The 22,978-nt window shown below is 40.7% G+C and overlaps 1 protein-coding gene across 12 annotated transcripts in view; it reads left to right on the top strand.

Annotated features, from left to right (window-relative positions):
- Positions 1-19,367, top strand: part of EBF1 (EBF transcription factor 1) — a 331,639-nt gene extending 312,272 nt beyond the window's left edge. For 6 of the 12 annotated variants that reach the window (XM_037906743.2, XM_037906745.2, XM_037906744.2 and 3 more), the window contains exons 12-17: positions 3,777-3,842; positions 4,472-4,649; positions 5,958-6,137; positions 10,806-11,000; positions 11,377-11,445; positions 16,256-16,444. In XM_037906743.2, coding sequence (XP_037762671.1) covers positions 3,777-3,842; positions 4,472-4,649; positions 5,958-6,137; positions 10,806-11,000; positions 11,377-11,444 — 687 coding nt within the window. In that variant the 3' untranslated portion in view covers position 11,445; positions 16,256-16,444. Of the gene's footprint in view, positions 1-3,776; positions 3,843-4,471; positions 4,650-5,957; positions 6,138-10,805; positions 11,001-11,376; positions 11,446-16,255 lie in introns of all 12 variants that reach the window. The other 6 variants (XM_037906748.2, XM_037906747.2, XM_037906749.2 and 3 more) reach the window with 1 other exon arrangement.
- The last annotated feature ends 3,611 nt before the right edge of the window (positions 19,368-22,978 follow it).

Consider the following 22,978-nt stretch of genomic DNA (forward strand, 5'->3'; position numbering starts at 1 on the left):
CCAGGCCTGAGACTCTGGTGCTGTTCACATATGTAAACATCTACCAGTATTTTCAAGAAGAAAGAGAGCTGAGAAGGCCTTTGGTTCTGTTAAAAACAACCCCTCCCCCCCATTGCATTTTTGTTTCACAAATTAAAAAATAATTTATCTGTGTTTACTTTTCCCTAAAATAGAAACCAGATTGCAATTTGGGGGTCCAAAGGGGAAGTTGGGTCTAGTTTAGATTGCATAGCCACCTAACAACAAAATTATGCTTATTTCAAAGAAAAGGCAAGAAAATCTTTATCCTGGAACAGATTAATTTCTATGTGCTCATTTACTCTAAACCAAAAGCAGGGAGACTTTTAGAATAATGAGAAGAGTGACTCTTTCCTTACAAATGCCTCCATAAATTAGATATTCGCTTTAGTCATATTCTGTCTCTCAAGAAATATTTTCACTTGCATATTCAAATAGATGGCCCTTTAGACGATGCCCACTTACAGCATGAAAATCTAAGCTCCCAAGACGAGAGCAAAGAAGAATTTCAGTGAACAAAAGAGTATATGGGACATCAACTCTTAACCTTAGCATGAGATTTTGTTTTGTAGAGTGCCAGTCTCACTCATTTTTCAATTTAAAAAAAAGTCTGTTGGTCTTTCATCACCACTGCAGTGGTAACATACAGTATCAAGTTGATTTTTAAAGACATAGATCTTTTATATTAGCTGTCCTTTTTTATAATACTTTTTACAAATTTAATCAATACATTTTAATATTCTATATACTTTAAGTGCAACATACAATAAATATCGAAGCTTCATCTTAAACATGCTTTAGCCTTTAAATTGTTAAAACTGCAGTGCCCTTTCAATCTACTTACATAATGTCATAAAATATACATTTCAAGGTAAATGAAGTCAGCTACTTCAATTTAGTCCCTCAAACTGGTAGTAAATGAGAGGTTAACACTATGGTGCCAAACCCATTATTGAGTAAATTTAGCACCTTGGACAGCTCTGTAAAATCTTTATTGCTTTCCTGACCTGCTCGTCATGTTCTGTCTGTGTGTTCGGTGGCTCTCACTCTGATTGAAAGGCAATATATTAGATCCTGAACACAAACATGCTCGGGGGCTGGTTCACTGTGAGTGTAATGACATGGAGGTGAGAACAATTTTCTGGTCACCGCAATCCAAGCCCCTTGCAAGGTCTGTTATTCTAACTTATGGAGGATTTGGGGGGCTCCTCTGTATTTGAGATAATCACTTTAGCACCACTGGTAATTTAAGCAGATCTGAAAAAGTTTTCAATGGCATAAAACAAAAACAAGCTAATATTTTAAAAATATGTATATAGTAGCATTTTACTGTGCATGTTTTGAAGACGAGTTTGTCTGTATAAGAGCTATGGTCAGCTCTGGAGTAGAAGATACCACTACCTGACAAAGGAGCTTTTGTGTAACATCCGCCTTGCGTAATCTGAAAATGTCAGATACAAGGAAAACCTTTTATTGTCGGAAAATGTTGTTTAAAAAAGCATGAAGCTCACATTTACAGATTCTGGAAATGCTATAAAAATAACCTGGGACGAGCTGGAAATGTTCAGTGCCACTTGTCAAATGTACTTCAATAAGTCATGATGAAAATTAATTTTATTTACATGCAATATGATATGGGATCAAATAACTTCCAATTCCTTAATATTGGGAACACGTTTGACATTACATGATGCAGCAGTAAGATCTCATGTTTTGAGCTTTACACTGGCCTTTTTTTTTCTTCTTCTTCTTCTTCTTCTTCCAATCTCTGCTCAGACTTGGTCCAAAGGATTTTTAGCTCAGCATTACATAGATGACCAAGATGGGTTGGGGAGAGATTGATTAATTTTTAACAATTTGGCATAGTGACATATTAGGCTAAAAACATTACCCAAACAGTTTGCAGACTCTGTATTGCTTCCTGACTTTGAATTAGGGCTGGAAAAGACAAAATTTGACAAGAAGATCTTTAGTTTAAATCTTTAATGCAAGGCAGATAAAGGTGGTCAATTTTTTAGTGGCTCTGTTAAAACAACATGGATTGATTCTGCATGGGTACAGCATGCACTCTCTCTGCATACTATTCAATTATTAATTCCCATGGCCAAACAATAAAACAGGACAAAGGCTTTAGCTGCCTAACTGTTCGAAAACTGTTTCAAATGTCTTGATTCAAAAATCCATCAATTATATAATGCACTTCGCTTCATGTGTGAAAAATAATTGAAATGTGTGCTTTGGAAAGGGGATGTATAGCAACTTAAGGCAAGCCTAAATGTTTACCAGGAGTTCAAAAAACCTACATCTCATTTTTGAATTTAGGACATTATATATGTCATAAGTAGTTACTGCAGTATGACAACTGTTTTATCTTATATTATAGAGAATTTAAAATTGAAAAAAATGCTAATATGCATCTAAAAGCTTGTCATTTGAAGAGTTGTTCGAGGATTTCTGAAGAGGTTATGGTGACAGCAAAATGAATGCAATTATATCTCTATTTTCTGATCAGAGTGTACAGTATATGCTACATTACTGCTCCTTTTTGGTATAAAATATAGCTATTGTGTAAAATATTTTAAGTTAAACTTTTTTAACTTTACACAAAAGTATTAAAAAAAACCCTAAGATTTGGTGCTGCATCTATATTTGTAAACCTCCTGCAGAAATATATATTTGGATGCAGCTTCATGTTTCTATATTAGAGAAACTCTCAGCTATGGGGAAAAGAAGAAACATCATTTTTATTTAAGAAAGTGAGTACGGGTAGTTTTTTTTTCAGACCAATAGAGATCTGCTGGATATTTTGACATCATATAGAGGAAGATTGCTCTTGGTCTAAATTTTGCAGATGCCGTTAAAAATTTTCTTTTGGGATTATAGCCTGACTTCTTGCATGCTTAAAAATATAAACAAAGGAGACATGGTATTACCCAGATGTCAGAAAATATTTCCTTTAGAAAATACTAAAGGAAGCAACAGAGTTTGAGAGAGGAAGAAAGAAGAGTTCTTCCTAATACATATGATCATAGAGAACCACAACAGCGATAAACAGAGGAGCAGATGGAGAAAGTGACAAACAAGGAAATTAAAGGTAGAGTTATACCCCAAATTCAGAACCAGATCCCAGATTGTTTTAAATTACGCTTCCATGTATGGAATTTTGCCAGCAGTCCCTTCTCAATCCTGCTCTGTCTCTCCATAATATTATTGTTGCGCAACCCTTGCACATACATGATCATGACTGTGGCCCATAACACAATGATACAAACCATAGAAGTTGAATGTTACATTGTCAGTAGTACAGGACTGATTGGATATCCTTGGACTGTGGCCTGTCTGATAAGGTCACAATTCCTGTGATACACAATTAAGAACGAAATAAACACATCTAAGGGATGCATAATATGCTCTGAATGACATTGATTGCAGTAATCTAGTAAATGACCTCAGGATTGTATTCTGCAATAAACCTATGAGTGGTTTATAGTACAGATGGCAGAGACAATTGAGTGATGTATTTTATTTTGCAGCATCAATGACTCTCACCCTTTTGACTTGATTAAACATGTGTGTGAATAGGATGAACTAGTGATTTAACATTATTTGATGTGTGCTGAGAGTTGTTGCTTGTAAAGACGATCTGGTTGGAAAAAATAATGCAACCGATACAACAATATAAAAAGATTCTAACTAGCTGTTTTTCCTGCATCGTGTTTATTGAATTCCAAGGAGCACATCTGTTTTTCTGTTGACAGGAAGTGATACTGAAGAGGGCTGCTGATTTAGTGGAAGCACTCTATGGTATGCCACATAATAACCAGGTAAATGTATTCTACTGGAGCAGCTCTAAAACCCGAATGAGCTTTAGTCCGGGAGCGATGGGTAAGGGTATAAGCATGTTGGTACAGCGTGAAAGGAGGACAAATGTATGAGAAAACATAACATTTTGGCTGGTCGGGTGTTTTGGGCTGGGGAGTGAAGTGTGTGAATTTATTGCTCATGTAAGCAGCTGGCTTCTCAGCCATGACACGTTTTATCCTAGGTTGCCAGAAAACGTATAATTTGGGCAGCAACATTGTAAGATTCTTGCCCTGCCACTGTGATCTGCAAGTGCCTTACCCCTGAGAAATGAGTGAGTAGTTTAGGCTCCATCCCCAGTCAGACTTTGGCCTCTATAACGATCAGGGTGCCATTGTTTTTGTCCACTGAGAAGTGGACCTGACTGAGACTTCCAACTCCTTTCCCAGAGAGGTCAGTATTTATCATCAGACATTAACAATGTACTGTCGTTAACTATCTGGGTGGAATCAATCCACTGACTTAGAAACAAACCACCCAATCTGAGCCTTTGAGCCATCCATTATCTAGTACATTTAACATAACACATCTCCTTGCATTTGTTGGAAGATAATTTGACAATCCTTTTTGTTTGTTCCTTTCCCCGCTCCAGGAGATAATTCTGAAAAGAGCAGCGGATATTGCAGAAGCACTCTACAGTGTTCCCCGCAATCACAACCAGCTCCCAGCACTTGCTAACACGTCAGTCCATGCAGGAATGATGGGAGTGAATTCCTTTAGTGGTCAGCTAGCAGTTAACGTCTCGGAAGCCTCACAGGCCACCAATCAGGGTCAGAGAAAGAAATAGCTTCTTCTTTTTCTTCTATGCTGACAAATGTCAGAGCATCAGGCGCTAAGGATGTAGGTCAATCAAGAACTGGTTATTCAAAGTTTAATAACATGCAAGGAGCATGCCCAGTGAATGATCCTCTTGCGTATTCCATGCGTGATTCTTGAATCATGCATGATTTTGTCAAGGGATAATAGATTGCTTAATGACTTTGCCCCCAGTTCCAGAAAGCAGTTAAGCAATGCTTTCCTGACAAGGGATGGCTTTCCTGAATTGGGGCCTTAAAACGTTTCCTTACAACGAAAGAGTATCCTGTTAATATTTGCATTAAATAAGAAACCCACTTTGGGAACTATTTTTAAAATTTTGATCAAATTTTGAAACTAAAAAAAAACCAGGCAAGATTTTCAAAGACATTTTCTTGATATTTCTCTGTCCCCCCCGCCCCCTCTTTCAATTGGCTATAGAGCGAAGATAATAGTTTTTGAATTTAAAAACGTTCTCGCATTTTGTCAAATTCAGAAAAGTATTTGTGCAAATACTTTCACAGTTCCCTCTCCCACTTTTTGACCAGCTGTCCCAATATGAAATTTGAAATATATTTTGGTGGTAAAGCCAGTAAAAAGGGGCGTTCTCCTGGAAGGTTGAAAGACCAATTTTCGTTACATGAATATAGATGTATAACTTTAGAATGTAACATGCATTCTGCCAAGGCACCATGGGACAGGGAGCAACATTTGGGTTTTATCTCTCGGAAGTGGAAATGTATTTTGTATGTTCAGTATAGTAGGGTCTGAAAACTAATCCTACATCCAGACATGATTTCCCCAATCCTGTTGCCCACAATTCTGTGGAAATTCGGAGTTGGGTCCGGATTTAAATTTTGCAGCTAGTTTACATCTCTACCATGAATTCAGGTATCTTAGAACTTCGGAGAATTCATTTATCTAGGTCTTACGCCCTACATTTAAAAGTGGTTAGTGATTTTGGTTGTCTTAATTTCTGAATGCCCAACTTGAGATACTTCAGAGGGGTTTGAGTTTTTGGAGGGCAGCACCCAGAACTTTCAGAAAATGAGTCCTTTTAACTTGTGTCAAATTGGGCACCCAAAATTGCTGCTCACTTTTGAAAATTGTGGCCAAATGTATACACCAAGTCCATCTCTGATCTCCTACTAACAACCACTGAAGAATAAGCCTGATGTATTTTACTGTAGTTTACATCATTTGTCTTAGTTTAGCAGATTTGGGGGGGGGGGGGCGATGTTTAGAAATACTTCTCTTTAACTTTTTCCCCTCTCCAAAAAAAGGTTTTACTCGCAACTCAAGCAGTGTGTCACCTCATGGGTATGTGCCAAGCACCACCCCTCAGCAGACAAACTACAACTCCGTCACAACAAGCATGAACGGCTATGGGAATGCTGGAATGTCAAATTTAGGTGGTTCTCCAACCTTCCTCAATGGATCTGCTGCCAATTCTCCCTATGCCAGTGAGTATTATACGACACTTCCGCAGTTTGCAGTTTTTCATTAGAATGAAATGGCGACTCACTGGCCTTTTGAAGCACTTTTTAGTGTTGCTATCAGTGCACTGCTCTGCTTTATTATTATTATTTGGGAGAATGTGCGGGATTGAAAAAGAATAATCTCTCTCTTCAAAACTTTTTTTGCATCCTGTAAATAAGAACACACTCCCTTAAACGCTGCTAATTCTAGAAAATGGAGATCACGTAAATGACTTCATGTCTGCTGGATTTTGTCAAAACTTGTAGCATCAATACTGAGATTGTTATTTGTGGGGAAAGGAGTTTGAGGCTCTTTGCTAAATGAAACCTACTTTGTTCCAACAGTAAGGTATCAAAGTCAGAAAAGAGAGGTCCTGTAACTTTGGCAAGGCTTGGTATTTATCTGTGTAAATAATATGCTAACACCCCTCTTAGCAATTATTAATTGTCATTGAGTCACATCTTGAGGCTGTAATTCACTGGTTTTGTCGTTGCTCAGTATTATATTGACTTCACTCGGGACGGAGTAAAACTTGAGCAAGAGTCTCAGAATTCGGCTTATTTTTATTAAGCGTTTATAGAGTGCCACAGAGATACAAAACACGTAAAAGCGTCTGTTCCATGCTCTAAAGAGCTTACAGTCTGAGATTCCAATCCTGCAAATGCTTATGCACAGGATTGACTTTATGCCCATTGACTTTAAAAGAACTACTCAAGTGTGTAAGGTTCAGCATGTTGGCAAGTGTAAGCAATTTCGTAAATGTAACTACTCATGTGCATAAGAGTTTACAGGATCAGGGTCTACAAGCCTGATCCTGAAAAACCTTATGCACATGAGTAGTAGAAACTAATGGGAGCTTACTTGTGTAGTAGCTTACTCTGTGAGTAGCTCCGCTGGCATCAATGCAAACTCAGTGAAAAAACAGGTCTGTAAGGACTAGTCGTGCAAGTGATTTTTTTGCAGGGTCAGACCCTAACATGTTCTGTACATGTGGGATGCTAAATATATCAACACGTAAGATTTTAAAGTTGTCTGATATTCAGAATGACAGTTAAATGCATGCAGTGAGTCCAGATTTGAAAGGGAACTAATAACAATTCAGTTTAAAAATAATGACCTCGGCTGCTTAGCTCCCCAATATTTCGAAAAAAATGTTCACCTACAAACCTAGCACTTTGTAACCGGGGAATCCCCAATCAGTATCACGCTTGTACTCTGATAACAATGGAATCTTTAATGTTATCAATTTTCTTTCTTGTTAACCTAAATTTCCTATAATAGAACCTGTATGCTCTGAATTCACAATGCAACATGATTAAAAAGGCATATTTTTTTTGGAAACAGATGCCTGTAACCCATTAAAAATACTCATGCAATTTATTATTTCATATTTATGAATGAAGCCATCTTTGGAGTAACACTTCACATCTCAGTCCTGAATGTTTGCTTTATTCTGTTTTTATTTTTGGAGGTTTTTGTGGTAGATCTGTCATTCTGTTAATATCTAATCCATTCAATCAGAAAATGTTTCAATCATGACCTGAAAATTAAAAGGTGCCATTCTTAATTAAATCAATAAACTAATTGCTGCATAGTAGCAATTCAATTTAGATGCTTTGATTGTTCTTCCTTAACAAGTGCTTGCAGACACCAAGTGACTTCAGACTAGATTATATCTGTCAGACTGTAAAACTTTGAACATCTAATTTCCATTAATTGATTTCCTCAGTGTTTCACAAATATGATATCCGATTCTCATATACGGACTCAGATGGGATGATTTTTATCTGCATAAATGCAAATAAAATAATAATCCAAAGCCCAGCTGATTTGAATTTTTTTCCTATAATATTTAATTATTCATAATCCACTCATGTTCATAAATAGTTTCTAAACCAGAGGAACAATTAAGAATAAACAGGTCCCTTTCTGTTTTGGTTCAAGGCTGGAGTCCAATAATACTGTATTAACTGGAATTGTTTGGATGTATTTTTATGAAAACAAACTCCCTACATGATAAATCCATGACCCAAAGACATTAACTGCATTATACAGTAAACCAACAGGATTTGAAGTACTCAGCCATTTAGAAATCAAACCTTCTTTGTGTCAACTTTGCAATGTAAAGGGGGGGGGGATTTAAAAATCAGACACACATGAAAATGTTGCCGTCATTTAAAAATATTCTGAACCTGTTTATAAAATCTGAAGACGTCTGTTTACTACCGTAAGTGGGGCAAGATGTTGAGCTGATATAAATCAGAGTAGCTCACTGGAAGACAATCGCGCTACACTGATTTACACCAGCTGAGCATTTGGCCCATGGCTCTGAATGAAAATGTACCATTCTCGATATCCAGAGTGTGGTCACAGATCCGCCAGGAGGTTTTCTTGACCTGGCTGTCATAAAAACAAGTTCCCGTTTTCAGTATCCTAAATATCACCCAACATATGATTTGTTAATCCAACCCTTCCCCTTAAAGCCATCCCATCCTCCCACCATGCCACCCTAACCCACCCACCCATTGGCCAGATGAGAAATACGAATGATGTTTGTGATGCTGTGTACTCTGATGATGGCCCTCGGAGGAGTCCAGTGGGGTCCTGAGAAGAAGAAGGCTTCCCAAAGCTGATGGACACTTCGAAGCTAGAGAACAGTCTGATTTCAGCCTTTATAAATGAGAATGCATCGTCACAGTAATCACAGGTCATCTTCAGATAGGCTAGGTGGAATTCACCTATCGGGATGGCAAAGAAGGTACCCTTGGGAAGCAGGATTTACAGGGGTGATGCCCACAATTAGAAAATTGCATTGTGCAATTACTACCACATCTTACGTAGGATAGAGTGGGACTGGGAAAGGTTCTCACACAGACAACAAAGATGATCAAGGGTATGGAACTGCTTCCCTACAAGAGACTAAAAAGATTAGGGCCAATCAGCTCAGAAAAGAGACGCTGAAGGGGGGATATGATAGAGGTTCATAAAAATCATGAGTCGTGTGGAAAAAGTAAATAGAGAAGTGCTATTTACCCTTTCCCAGAAAACCCCAGGGTCACCCAATAGAAATTAATAGACAGCAGGTTTAATACAATGTGCTTGTTCACACAACTAACCTGGGGCAATCATTGCCTTGGGATGTTGTGGTGGCCAGAAGCATACACGGATTCAAAAAAGAACTGGAGAAGTTCATGGAGGACAGGTCCATCAATGGCTGTTAGCCAAGATGGTCAGGGACGCAACCCCATGCTTGGGACAACCCTAAACCTCTGACTGTCAGAAACCAGGAGTAGAAGATGGGGTGGATCACTCCATAATTGCCCTGTTCTGTACACTACCCTGAAGCTTTGGTAGAGGCCGCTGTTGGAGACAGGATACGAGGTCAGATGGACCATGGGTCTGACCCAATATGGAAGCTCTTACGTTTTTATGTTCTAGTTCCAAGAATCAAAAAGAGTAAATGTAAATAGATGAAGCTACTACAGCAGCCATCTTGCGGTTTAACATGCTGCATACAGCTCGATTAACTTTTAGAATCTTCTGAAAGTCACTTCTGCCATTAGCCCTCCTGACCCAGAGAACAAATCACAAATCAGGAGACTCATTTAACTCTCTACCCTCTTAATAGCGCTTTTTCAGCCCCAACCCATGCAATGGGAATAAAAGAAAAATCCGAGCCACTGCTGCTCTTCAGCTGAATCTTGTCAAATAGGTTGGTTGGGCGCCACAAACTCTGATCTTCTGCAGGCTTCTATGAAACACTGCAGATCTTTCCAGACCCCTTTAGCTGCAAAGATGGGCTCCCTGAAATGCTGGTATCCCAGTCCAGTTGAAAGGCTTGGACTTTCCAAATATGACCCTAGATCCAAGTTTCCATTTAAAATACTGTACTGTCCCTTCAGTGATTGAACTGGCCTGATCTGTCACATTAAGTAAGTCCTACAGGTTTGTCCAAATCACAGCTAAAGTAGCTTAAAAATAATAATAAAGTAATGTGCTGGATGAAAAGGGGGAGTCTATCACACCAACAAGAACAATGATTAAGAACATAAGAATGGCCACACTGGGTCAGATCAAAGGTCCATCTAGCCCAGAATCCTGTCTCCCGACCAATGCCAGGTGCCCCAGAGGGAATGAACAGAACATTCATTCATAATCATCAAGTGATCCATCCCCGTTGTCCATTCCCAGCTTCTGCCAAATAGAGGCTAGGGACATCATCCCTGCCCATCCTAGCTAATGGCCATTGATGGACCTATCCGCCATTAAATTATCTAGTTCTTTTTGAACGCTGTTATAGTCTTGGCCTTCACAACATCCTCTGGCAAAATGTTCCACAGGTTGACTGTGCGTCATGTGAAGAAATGCTTCCTTTGGTTTATTTTAAACTGCTGCCTATTAGGATTCATGATGAAGTATTAGGCAGTCAGGCCTGTGAGATTTGCAGTCGTGATGGCCATACACTGTGTGCCAGATTTTCAGAAGTGCTGAGCACGCGGGACTCTAACTGAAGTCAAGGGGAGATGTGGATGGTCTCAGGGCCTTTTGAAATCAGGACTTGTGCATCCTGGAATCAGGAATCTTTTCTTCCCAGTGTCTGCTCGTGAATTCACAGTGTAAGAAATGCTTGGTTTGGGGTTTTTTTCTTCTAGTCGTGCCATCAAGTCCAACAATGGCCTCCTCTACTAGTCTCCCATCAAACTGTAGCAGTTCCTCCGGGATTTTCTCCTTCTCACCAGCCAACATGGTCTCAGCAGTGAAACAGAAGAGTGCGTTTGCCCCTGTCGTGAGACCGCAAACTTCCCCACCTCCCACCTGCACCAGCACCAACGGCAATAGCCTGCAAGGTAGGTGAGATCAGCATGGGGAGGAAGATCGCTCCTCTTGAAACCGCGAGGTTGCGGCGCTACATTACGCACAGCATTTAATTAGGCGTTGAATTAGGTGTTGGCAGAGGGGATGGAGCTTGATGGGGCTGTTGTGGTCTCTGGCCTATAGTTTACTCCTGTAAAGAGTAACTGGAATCTATCCCCATCCCCCTGTGCCTAGCAGGTGACTGGGAACATGCCCTTTCTTTAACTCTACTAATCCTACTGAATTTAGATGCTGTGGCTTTAAAAGCACAGATCTAGTGTTTTGATAAAAACGAGAACTATTTCCGCTTACTAATACCATCCTTTTTCTTTCTTTCCTCTCTTATTCCCTGTTGTCGTCCATTATCAGACCAGTCTTTTGTGGACTCTAGCAAGTACTCCACTGCAGGGTCTCTCCAGGGGCTGGCCTTCTCCTGAAGTACGTCACTCAATCTTCCCTTCCTTTTTTTTCCTTTGTCATCGTACTCTTATGCAGAAATCCTTCCGACTCCGCAAGAGCTGTAGGGCTTCACGGCACATAGACAGCTGCAAAGCTTGGTGCATATGTTTGCCTTTAATAAATACAAGGCGCATTCCTAACTAAAAGCAGCATTTCCCAATTTACTGCATAATGGGGCAAACAGCTCCTCGTGATTAATGGACTTCATGTAAGCCAATGAATCTCCTAAATGATGCAGTGTCCCTTTGAAAGCCTCTTAGGCCGTTGGTAATACAGGAGCTTCTTATTTTCTATGTCCCTAGTTCTCTAATTCAAAAATATACTAATATGGTTATATAAGTACGTAATCATGTGTTCATGCAGACTGAGGGAATGGGAGATTAAACTACAGTCAGCACTGGGGATGCTGCAGGAAACAGAACTGCCCATTTCATTGTTTGGTGCGGCGAACAATGTGGTGCCTAACCCTCCCTTATAATGACTGCCACTTTAGCATGCTGAGATGTGTACGTTTTCATGCTCACTTAGATGGAGGGGTTTTCATAAGCAGATGCAGCCAACTGTCTCAGACTACGCCAGAGGTGGAAAGGTTTTGTGATGCATGCTGTACTTTAGACCTCAGGTTTGGGCATTTTCCTTTCCATGTGCCTGTGCAACTCCGATAAAGCGTATTGAGTGGAGAATAAACCCTTTAATCATTAAACCCATTTCACGTAGGGCTTGTTTCGGAATGATCTGTTCAAAATGTGTATCATGTCCTAAAGAATCTGTGTGTCATGCCACAGCTTCGGTCATTCCAACGGAGAGAGAAGCTTGCCTCGCAATCAGAGCTGAGATGGCATCATTCACAAAATAAAATCTATATGCATGTAGAGTGGAAAGAATTCATTCATAAAAACTGGCATCTATCACGGCTAAAGATAAGCATTGCATTCAGTGTACTTTAGACTGGTAAATTGGGGGTATAAATCCTTATGCTGAAATAAATAGTTACAAGACTAGAACATACAAATTAGTAGCTTTTTTGAGGTGTCAGTCAAACCCCTCATTTAACACATTAGAAACAAAACACAACCAGGTTTTTAATCGACAGCTAAACCTTGGCTCACAGAAAATGTGCTGGTTTTAAAAATCTGTCACTGCCAGCGTGCTGCAGATTTGAACAGCATTTATTTGCAACGGCATCAACTAGAACTATTTAGCCTTGTGAATAAAAATTGGAAACCGATAGTTGGCTCACATGGGCTTTTGAGAGTGTTTGTGTTTCTTCTTTCCCTCCCCCGCCCCCTTGCTTTGGAGTGGGGAAAGAGAACGAGCAGCAGGAGGTTTTTTAAAATCATTGTTTTTCACTTCATCACACAGAATTCCAGATTTCACCTACTGTATTATGAAAAGCAATTATGGAATGAGCTTAGAGCACTGGTCGCAGTTGGGGATTGCTGATTGCCACCTCGTTATGTCACGTCCAGAAAACACACCGATCTAAGTATTTTCCCTAATTTGTATTTAGCAATTCAGTTTCATAATAGGAATAAGACACCAAGAGAAACAGTTCATTTCTAGGGCACCACTGAACTTCTTGGTGAGTTAAAGACACATGGCCTTTAGCCCCATGCCTTATGACACCACCCGAGGCATGCAATAATCGCTCAGAAATGCAGTGCCTGTTGTGTCTTATTGCTTAAATAAACAACCATGTATAAGGAGACTGTCTTATCTCTCCTGGGCTTCTGGTTACACCAGAAAGCAATCAAGCTTTGCTTATGTAGCAGAAGTCACTAGAACAGCAGCCATGCTGATCTGCTGTTCTCTTTGCTGAGCAATTTTGTAAAACTCAAAATACATTATTTCTGTAATTTGCTAACAGCAGATACAATGAGCATGGGATGGGCAGAAATAATGCCCATGGGTAGAAGCTGTTCCTCTCTCTCCTTTTAGAGGAGGTCTGATCTCATTCCTACAGCATTTCCCTCTGATCTCTGCTTTTTTCAGAATCGATGGCATGCTGCAGTTGAAAGAATTTACATGGCCCTGTTGACGTAGCACTTAAGGAACAAAAGTAGCACGATCTAAATGAGGACCTGGCAGAATGGAAATGCCAAGGCTTTTAGGCAAAAAAGATGTCGTTTTCTCCATTTGACTTGTAATTTAATTCAGGATATCAGAGCTCCTCAATAAGAATAAGAATAATAGTGATGCCTTGAAAACCTACTTACATGGTGTACTTTTCTATCATTTCACTTCCACTCGCACCAGGTGCATCTCTTGCATCTATCTATCGGGAAATGTAACAGTCCTAGAGTGAGAAGTTGTGATTATTTGCATAAGGCTCAGTTGTGGAGTTCCCACAAGTCCCCCCTAGGGGGCTGCGCATAGTAGTACTGCCCCAGGAGAAGATCAGAGTTGGGGGGGAACAAAAGGAGGGGAGAGGGGGACAGAATCAAGACACCACCCACTCCCTCCTTTCCCCTCAACTTCCCCCCACCTGCATAGGAAGAGGAGTAGTGGCTTCCAGGGAGGCTGCTCTCACCCTTCGCCTCTCTCTGAGATCAAACTGCAGAGCGAACTTGGTGTTATTTCTTTAGCATCGTCCCTGGTTTTATGAACTTTGGGTGAAACTACAGCAGCTAGTTTGGGAAACCCTAAAAATTAAGTCCTTTAAAGCTGCCCCAGATATAACCCAGCCCCTTACCAGAATTCCTAGTGCAATTGTCCTTTGCAAAAACATTGCTGGCTGAGACATTCAAAGAACAGAAATGCAGCTGGACAATTGGAACATGTCACCTCTTAGAATGTCATACAGCAACCGTGGATGTGTTTTGCGTTCTCCCCTTCTCTCGTTTTATTTCATTTCATCAGTGCAGTTGACTTGAACTGTTTTCCCCACACTGATTATTCTTGTAATTCTTGCACATATGGTGGTGTTCGTGGAGAAAACATTTCCCTGCCCCCTCCCCACCCCAAATCTGCGAGTCTTTCACTTTGGCTTGGTTCTTATCAAGTGCATACAGCTGTAATTAAAGCACAATGAATTAGAACCAGTCACAGGACCGAGTTCTTCCCTAAGAAATCATTTGCCCAGATGTCTGAGATGGCAACTCTGGTGTTTAAATCATGCACCCATGAAGTGCAGCCACCCTGATGTCTAGTATGCATTTTATATCCTCTTGCAAATAACCATACAACTACCATTTCAAAGATGCAATCCTGTTATAACATTCATGAAGAACCTATGTGACTGGCGCTTGTAATGAGGTTTACTTTTAGTAAGATCAAAAGCGTGTCTCTCTCACCAACAGAAGTTGGTCCAATAAAAGATATCACCTCACCCACCTTGACTCTCCAATATCCTGGGACCAACATGGCTACCACACTGCATGCTTGCAGTATACCATTCAGCCACTAGATGTGCCCTTGTTCTGTACAGGTTGTAGATGGAGTGCGGTTCCTGGTAAACAAAGAGAGACAAAGGTGGAGGTGAAACTGTGAGGAAGTCTATGTTTTTCTGTAAAATAATTTAAAAGAGACAATGATTCTATATATAATGCAGTAAAATCATCAATCCACCTTACACAAAGAAAAGAGACGAAAATCTAAATTAAGACTAAAACTCTACTCTTAATTCATCCCAGTAGTGAAGAGGCACCTAAAGATTTGGTGAGCCCATAAGATGCCATGATGCTGAGCCCCCACAAAAAAAAAACCCGGGTTAAGGATTGATTGCAGCTTTAACTTGGAACTTTCTTCTGTAGGGGGTTTAAGTTGCTCTCAGGGCCACTGGCTATGCATGCACAACTCCTGGTAATGTCAATATCCAACAAGTTTTTAAATAGGTAAAATGTTAAATGAATCCATGTGTGCCACAGTCTGAGAGAATCAGGAAAGGAGCATAGGTGGGCACCACGTCCACCCTGGGTCAGCTAGTGGTTGCCAACCTGTCAGTTCTGCAGAGCTGCAACAACCGAATAAAATAGCCTAGTGGAGGAAATCCATCTTCTCAGCTGGCTGCCATTAGTTAAGTGATAGGGTCTAAAGCTTTGATTTCCCAAAGGCTTAACTGCTGTTCTAATTTGCAAAGATCCCAGTCAGCCTGTGGATCAGATGTTTCAATCCTGTATCATCATTCTCAGTATTACTTGGGTCTGTATTGGCTCATACTGGCCTACTCCTAAACTCTCTCACAAAACAGCAAAATGTATCCTCAGCCCAGCCCAGAAACACTGAGTGATAGGTTTGACCATCCACTCTTCAGGGGTTTGAATACTGAAATGATCTTGTCTGGGAAAGCTGGCTAAGAAAAGGATCCAGTGTTACTGTACATAAGGCAGCAGACTATGGCTTTTGTATACACAGCTGGCATGTGGGATGATAGCTGTATGCCCATACAGGGCACAAATCTCTGTTCTTCTTGAGAAATTAACAGAATTTATGAAAGTTCTCACAGTTTAGGCCTTCTCAGCTTTGCCAGCAGCAACGAAATTCTGCATCTAAGAGCTGAAAAGTGTTTGAGTCTGAGCTCAGATATTATGCTAAATTTAGGCTAGAAAAATGTCATTGATGCCAGCAGTTAGACCTGATTTACACCAGTGTCAGTGAGATCAGAATCAGACCTTTTGTATTTAATGCATATATTGTTATTTCTATTGTTTGACACTTGTGTATGAATTCAGCTCCCAGTATAGATAGTATCTGACTGGTAAATGTAGTGAGGGTTTTGGAATTAAGTTATGATGCAAAGAAGTCACTTTTCTTTTTCTTTTTTTCCTTCCCTCTCCTCTCCTTTTAACAGCTATATCTGGCATGATTGTTCCTCCCATGTGAAAGGATTGCCTTGAAGAATTTTATTGAAGAGGTTGAATTCTGCTTCAGAGAGAAATCTGATACAAGTCCCAGAGTGGAACTTTTTACTCAGGCCTTTTTAAAAAAATAAAATACAATAAAATAAAGAGGAATCTTACAATAACTGCAGATTTTTAAACAAAACAAAAATCACCATCCTTGCAAATACCGAAATTAACAAAGAATCTGCAATTGCAAGGTGTTGATTTGAGTTGTCCATCCCAAGTACATGGGAGATATATTTATTCTGTGTTGATAAAGAAAATCCACTTTTTTTCTTGGTTTTTGGTTTTTGTTTGTTTTATTTTTTAAAGCTTGATTTAACTCAACAGCCATTTGTCTTTTATAAATCATACAGTTCTGGAAGGGACACTAGAGATGAAACTTCATGTTTTTAATTTATGACCCTTTTCTAAAGCTGTGTAAAGGGAAATGAAGTGGTAACATTTACAAACAAGTCAGTAAGGGACAGAATAGAAGTGCCAGTTAGGTTTTTTTGGAAGAATAATGGCCATTTAATTAAGAGTCGGCTCATATGTGTTGTTTATCCAGGGATGGTTTGCTAATCCAATACGTTTTTCATTCTCTAATTAAATAGATACCACTCACTAAGAATCTGCTCTTTTAAAACAGGGAGAGAATTTGTAACCTCTGTTTTTAATATCAGACTAAATAATTGTGTAAATAATGTGATGAGAAAAGTTGGTGAAAGTGTAGCTAAGGACATGAATACCGTAAGCTGACGTCTTTAACTCTGAAACCCAGTGCCTCTGGATATAATGCTAAAACTGCATAATTAGACTAGCATGGCTCTCTGTTTAGCTTATATCAGAATCTTTCCAAATGAGTGGCCTCCCTTGAGTTTAGCATAACCTGAGCTGTGCATACAAATCTCCTTTGGATTGTGTGTCGCTGTCTAAAGACACGGACTCAAGCCATTATTACATGTTGGGTGTAATCATAAATTTTCCTCCTCACTTTAATCTATTTGTTTCTATGGGGCAGAACCAGAATTGACTCGTCTGCAGTTCTACATTCTCAATGATCTAGAAGCACACACGTTTTTTGTCAGCCTCCCGCTAGGATTGTTGCTGTATCAGCCGACCCTCTCAGTTTATAGCATAATATATTAAGCAACAGGTAACTGGTTTTGAATAGTAAGTGGAAACATGAATTTGAATTTGCAGGTGGGTGGGAGGGGGAAGGGCCGTGAGGAAGGTTTCAAATCAAAACCATAGGTTCTGTTTTACAGGAATTTTGCTATCATTATCTGGGAAGTGTTCTTAAAACTAGTCGTCAAAGAGGCAGCAAAGCTCTGAAGATGCATTATCTGATATTTTTTCTTTGCTGTTGTGTTTTGTATGTAGTTATAAATACTGTAGATTTTTTGTGATTTTTTGCCAAAGTTGTTGTTCTATTTATACATTTTAATGTCTTAAGACAGTTTTTCAATGTCACAAAAAGTTACTGCATATTTTGCAAAAAGAGCTCACTACCTTTCGCTTGCACAGACTTGCAAAATTAATTAAAGGGAAAAAAAGCTTTTTTGTTTTGTTGGGGGGGGTTGTTTGTTTGTTTTAAAGGGGATTTTGTAAAATATCCATATAAATAATGTATTTATCTTTGGAATTTGTACATTGCTTTCCCCCTCCATCCCCAGTTTATTTTATTGTGTACGTTTGCTATGTGAAAAGTGCTGATTTGTTTGGTCACTCACCGTTGTATTAGCTGTTTAAATGTGATTTTAAAACATTTCATTTATAGGGTTTTTTTAAGATTGTTTTAAACCATGCTTCATTTTTTTATTTCCACCTAAAAGCCATTGTCTATTTTTGTATTATTTGTAAGTTAAGAAGTTTTTTCCAATATATGGCAAAAAGTAGCATATTATTCTTGTAGCATTTAGTTATGTAGATTTTAAAAAATATCCTTTGCTTTTGAGGCTTAACAAAAAACAATGCTGTTTTACTCTATTAATATGCATGGGATCTCTCCTCTTTGGAGTGACGCATTTTTGTGCATTAAATATGGGGAGAAACTTCATAGAACTCAATGAAAATACTTTCTTTCTTAAGTCTGCTTGTATATTTCTCTGTCTTTCACATAAATATAAACCAGCAGATTGGATGCCTTAACAATGCAAATCATATTCATTTCACTTGTACATTGTACTGTGCACCAGAACTGTCAATCATCACTAACATTCTAAGAAAAAAAAAGGAATTGAAAAGCACAAAAGAACTGTTTTTGTTACCTTAAGACAATGTAACTTTTTTCTAGTAGAGCAAGAAATCATTTCCAACGATGCTGCAACTGTGCATGCTTCCTGTATGAATTTTGCAATGGTTTTCACTAGAAAGTCACAGTGTGATCTTTTGGGGGCGGGGGGGAAGGGCAAATAAAAGAAAAAAAAACTGGAAATGTAAGAGACATCAATGTATTGCTTCTCTGTACTCGAAACGATTATTCCAATTCACATAATAAGCAACAGCATGGCAATGTAATCAAATTTAAAGCCATATTTTGTCCAGTGACACCCTTGATTGGTCTTGTAGAACTCCATTCTAAGTTGTAGCCATTTAGACATCCATGTTAACCATGTACATTCGTAGGCCTTTACTTCAAAGTCCAAAGATCCATGAACAGCATGTTTTGTTGCAGCTATTTACAGTGATTGGATGAAAGGAAATTTATCAAAATCTTCCTGAAAAAGACCCCTGTCTCTTACTAAGTAAAGGATGCTACTCCTTACAGAATATGGCTTTAAGTGGAAATGTTCAGATTTCAGTTTCAAAAGGTGAAGCTACACAATAACTGGATTGCATAAAGTATGCCTATTTCCTCACAGTTGTACTAGGATGCAGCTAAAATGAAGTCATCTCTGAAACTACTAACCTTTCACCTTCTTATCTAAATCTTTTTGAATAGACACACACACTGTACAGTTCTATTGTTAGAGAAACTAACTACTGTAGAGATTGTTATAATTTTTTTGCAGAATTCAAGCTGTAAAAACTTTTCAACTTTCACAATATTTAATTAAAGTTACTTCCTGTCTGTGACTAGAGCCCCTGGTTGTGACTTTATTTATCTGCTTCTACTGCTCAACAGACCAGGATAACTATAAGGTGGAAGCCGGAAGCTCCCAAACTGCCCTTCTCAAAATTCAGAGCAGCAAAAAGTGACAGAATAGCACATGGAAATCTACTTCTCATGAAACTCCTCTCGTGCTACATTGAAACTCCTCTTATACTGATTTCAGTGAACTTTTGTTTATCTTAAAAATGAAGCATTTGTTGTTCTCATTTACATCACAGTGTCACAATAAACCTCAAGGACACATTCTAGCTATTATTATAACAGTGACTAAGCACAATCATTGTGCAATAACATAGCTAGAATCAGTCCTTGCTCTGAAGAGCTGGCTGGCTCAATGCATAGGGCTGATGGAGGGTGGGAGAAAGGAAGTATCATCCCCATATTACAGCCGAGGCTCTGAGAGATTAAAGGTTTGATCCTGTGATCACTGAAGTCCATGGCATAACTCCCATCGACTTCAGTGGTGCAGAATCAGACCGTAAGTAACTTGCCCAACATCCCACTGGAAATCTGTGGCACTGGCAAAAACTGAACTAAAGTGTCCTGAGTTGCAGTCCACTGCCACACCCTTCCTTTCCAGAGTGAACTTACGGGCTTCTGTAAGGAGATTCCACTTTGCCAATCTTCATATTAAGCCTTTGTCACCTACCAGATAGGCATGATGTGTTTCATTTCAAAGAGTGTCACCTCCCCTTCCTCCTCTGCTCTACCAACGCAGAGGAAAGAGGATAAGTGGTTGGTAGCCCAGGGGTTGAAGATGTTGCTGCAATGGCACCCAAAACTCTTCTTTTAGACACAACAAATCCCGCATCTTGGCAGGGGGTTACACTAAATGACCCTTGCAGTCCCTTCTAACCCTGTGGATCTCTGATTTAAATAGGAGGGAAGAATTACAGCCTTTTGAGAGCTCTTTTAACAGACACAAAGCTGCTGATGCCCACCCTCGGAGCGAAGGTGGGAAGGGGATATTTTCCCAGGGATGTCACTTCTTTTATGTTCGTGCACAAAACAAAACAGAACCATTGTTCTCCGTGGGCTGGAATCCAACCTTCCCTAGCACCTGTTACCGTACTGCAGTACAAAAAGAAAAAAGGTCGTACTGTATAACTAGATACAAAACCAACCTTCCCTCTCTCCCCCCCACTGAAAGAATATTCAAGTTGCAGAGCTAAGCACTCTAGTTAGGAGAGGCTGGAATTAAAAGATCTTGTGCAACCTTAATTTGGCAGCTTGTGCAGATCCGTGGTGCTAGACTCTTGCTCACCATTACCGAGGAAGAGTGCGGCAGAGCCAGGGACAGAATCCCTAGGTTCCAGCCCCAGCGATTGAAGTCTGGGAAAGTTGTAAAGACCTGCAAGCAGAAGTGTCTGGAAGAGCCGCCCTGGAAAGCGAAGGGCGTTCTTACGTTTAACTCTAGCAGAACTGATGCTCTGCTATAATAGTAGAACGCGTTAGCCAAATCTCGCCATACTTATGACTAGCTCTGCCTAGGCTACCTGCTAGACAGTTACCATTAGCTCATAGCCTATGTACTGTTTTGCTGGCCAAGGTGGTGTTGCGTGCCTGCTTTTTAAAGGCACTGAGCCCTGGCAGCTCTCACGGCTGGATGATTGCTCAGCACCTCTGAAAAGCAAGCCCCGGATGCTTGTGGCCAATGCTTTGTTACAGTGCGTACATTCTGCCAGCAATGGTACACAGCCTGTCTGCAGGCAGGAAAGCCAGGCCCCAATGTGTTCAGCGGACAGTTATTTTGAGCCAATTCTGAAGACAGGTAGCGTGAGCCCACATAAGCTGCAGGGACCCAAATTCTAATTAAGCCTGGCTAAGACGCTGCGCTCTCCAGACAAACTCAGCGATACACCCAGAAGTATGGCCTCAGCTAGGAGATGACACGTTGTCTGGACACCCAGCCGTAATGGACAAAGCTAAAATGTGGTGTTTGTATTAAATAAAAAATGTGTGTGAGGGCTCAGGTTGGCCTGTGCATTTGGGTGTGGGGGGTGCAGGCCCTCGTGGTTGGGTAGATGTTGGCCTGGAAAGGGAGTTTCTGAACTGAGGATGGAGTGAGGGCAGTTGGGTATTTTGGTGCTGGGGAGGTCAGGTGTGTGAGATGAGGGGGGATGGGAATGCTGTGTAAACGGGTCATTTCCTTGCTTTTCAGTGGTTGCACTTTAATGTCACAGAGCTGTTTGTATGGGAATTTCCCCTGGCTTTTTAAAAGCTCAGTAAAACAGGGTGTCGCCATCCCACACAACAGGCTTCCCACATAGTCTTGTGATCCCCTTCCCTACTTCTGTGCTTCTGCTCATCTGCTGTAGCCCCAGATTCCTGCTACATCCTCACTCCTGTGCCCGCCTCTCCTCACGCTGCTTCGCGTCCCATTCCATGAAATCTCCTTACACCTCATCATTGGCCCTCAAGTCAGCTGTGCCTGCTGTCTCTTGACCCTTGCATTGTCCCATTACACATCTTGGCCCAGTTCTCTATTCCTCTTGTAAGCGTTTCTCTCTGTGATGTGCAATGGGGTAGGGGATTTAGGGGTAGGGCGAGAGGCCAGCCAGCATGGCCCATTGGCCTGGGGACGCAGGCTGCAGAATGGGATTCCCTAGCCCCACTGAGCTAGGCAGTGGGGTTGGGGATGGGTTTGCTACAGAGAGACTAGAAACTAACCTCTAGCCCTAGAACTAACCTCTCTGCCTTTTCTACAACGCTTCCCTTGAAAGTGCCCTGGGGTAACGTGCTTGGCAACGAACCGGAGTTTGCTCCCGCCTGTGGGAATACTAATTTAGCCAGGATGCAAATGCTCGCTAGCCCGAGGGCAGGGACTGCAGTGCTACCTGGCTCTTCTGGGTTGGCCTGGACGAGCAAAGGTGGCTGGGGTCCGTTACACGAACGTCAACCTTTTCCTGAGTGGAGACAAAGGCTGAGACCTTTTTACTCAGCTTTAGCTGGTCAGGGTGCAGCCTGGGGCTGTGTTAGCCAAAGGTAACCGCTTGTGCTAGTCTAGACCAACCCTGGACGGGGGATGCAAGTGGTGGGGGAATTCCTGGCACCCTCTCCCACCACAGACGCAAAGCATGCCTGCATCAGGGCCTGGCAGCCTCTGGCCTTATTCGATGGCCTGATTCTGCCACCCTAGTCACACTAATACCTGTAGTCATGTGAGTGTTTCCATGGACTTCAGAGGGGCTTGTAACAACAGACACTGGAGCCAGATGACACTGTCCCCTGCCCTGTGACAGGTATTAACTAAGCTGATGTTGCCCTTACTCAGCTGACTGAGGACAGGAAATAAAGACTCCGCTCATCACTCCTCTGACCGGTAGGGAGGTAGGGTTACCTCTGTATGTGGCACTGGTGATGCTGCAACTGGAATACTGCGTCCAGCTGTGGTGTTGACACTCTAAAAAGGGAGATCGGCAACGTACTGGAAAGGATTCAACTAAGAGCCACAAGAATGCCTGGGGGGCTGGACAATCCACCTCACAGCGAGAGCCCTAGACTCAATCTAGTTAGCTGACCGAAGAACAAGTTAAGAAGCAATTTGGTAACAGTCTATAAGGACTGACACGGA

Source organism: Chelonia mydas, chromosome 8 (genome assembly GCF_015237465.2).
Source record: "Chelonia mydas isolate rCheMyd1 chromosome 8, rCheMyd1.pri.v2, whole genome shotgun sequence".
Classification (NCBI taxonomy): domain Eukaryota; kingdom Metazoa; phylum Chordata; order Testudines; family Cheloniidae; genus Chelonia; species Chelonia mydas.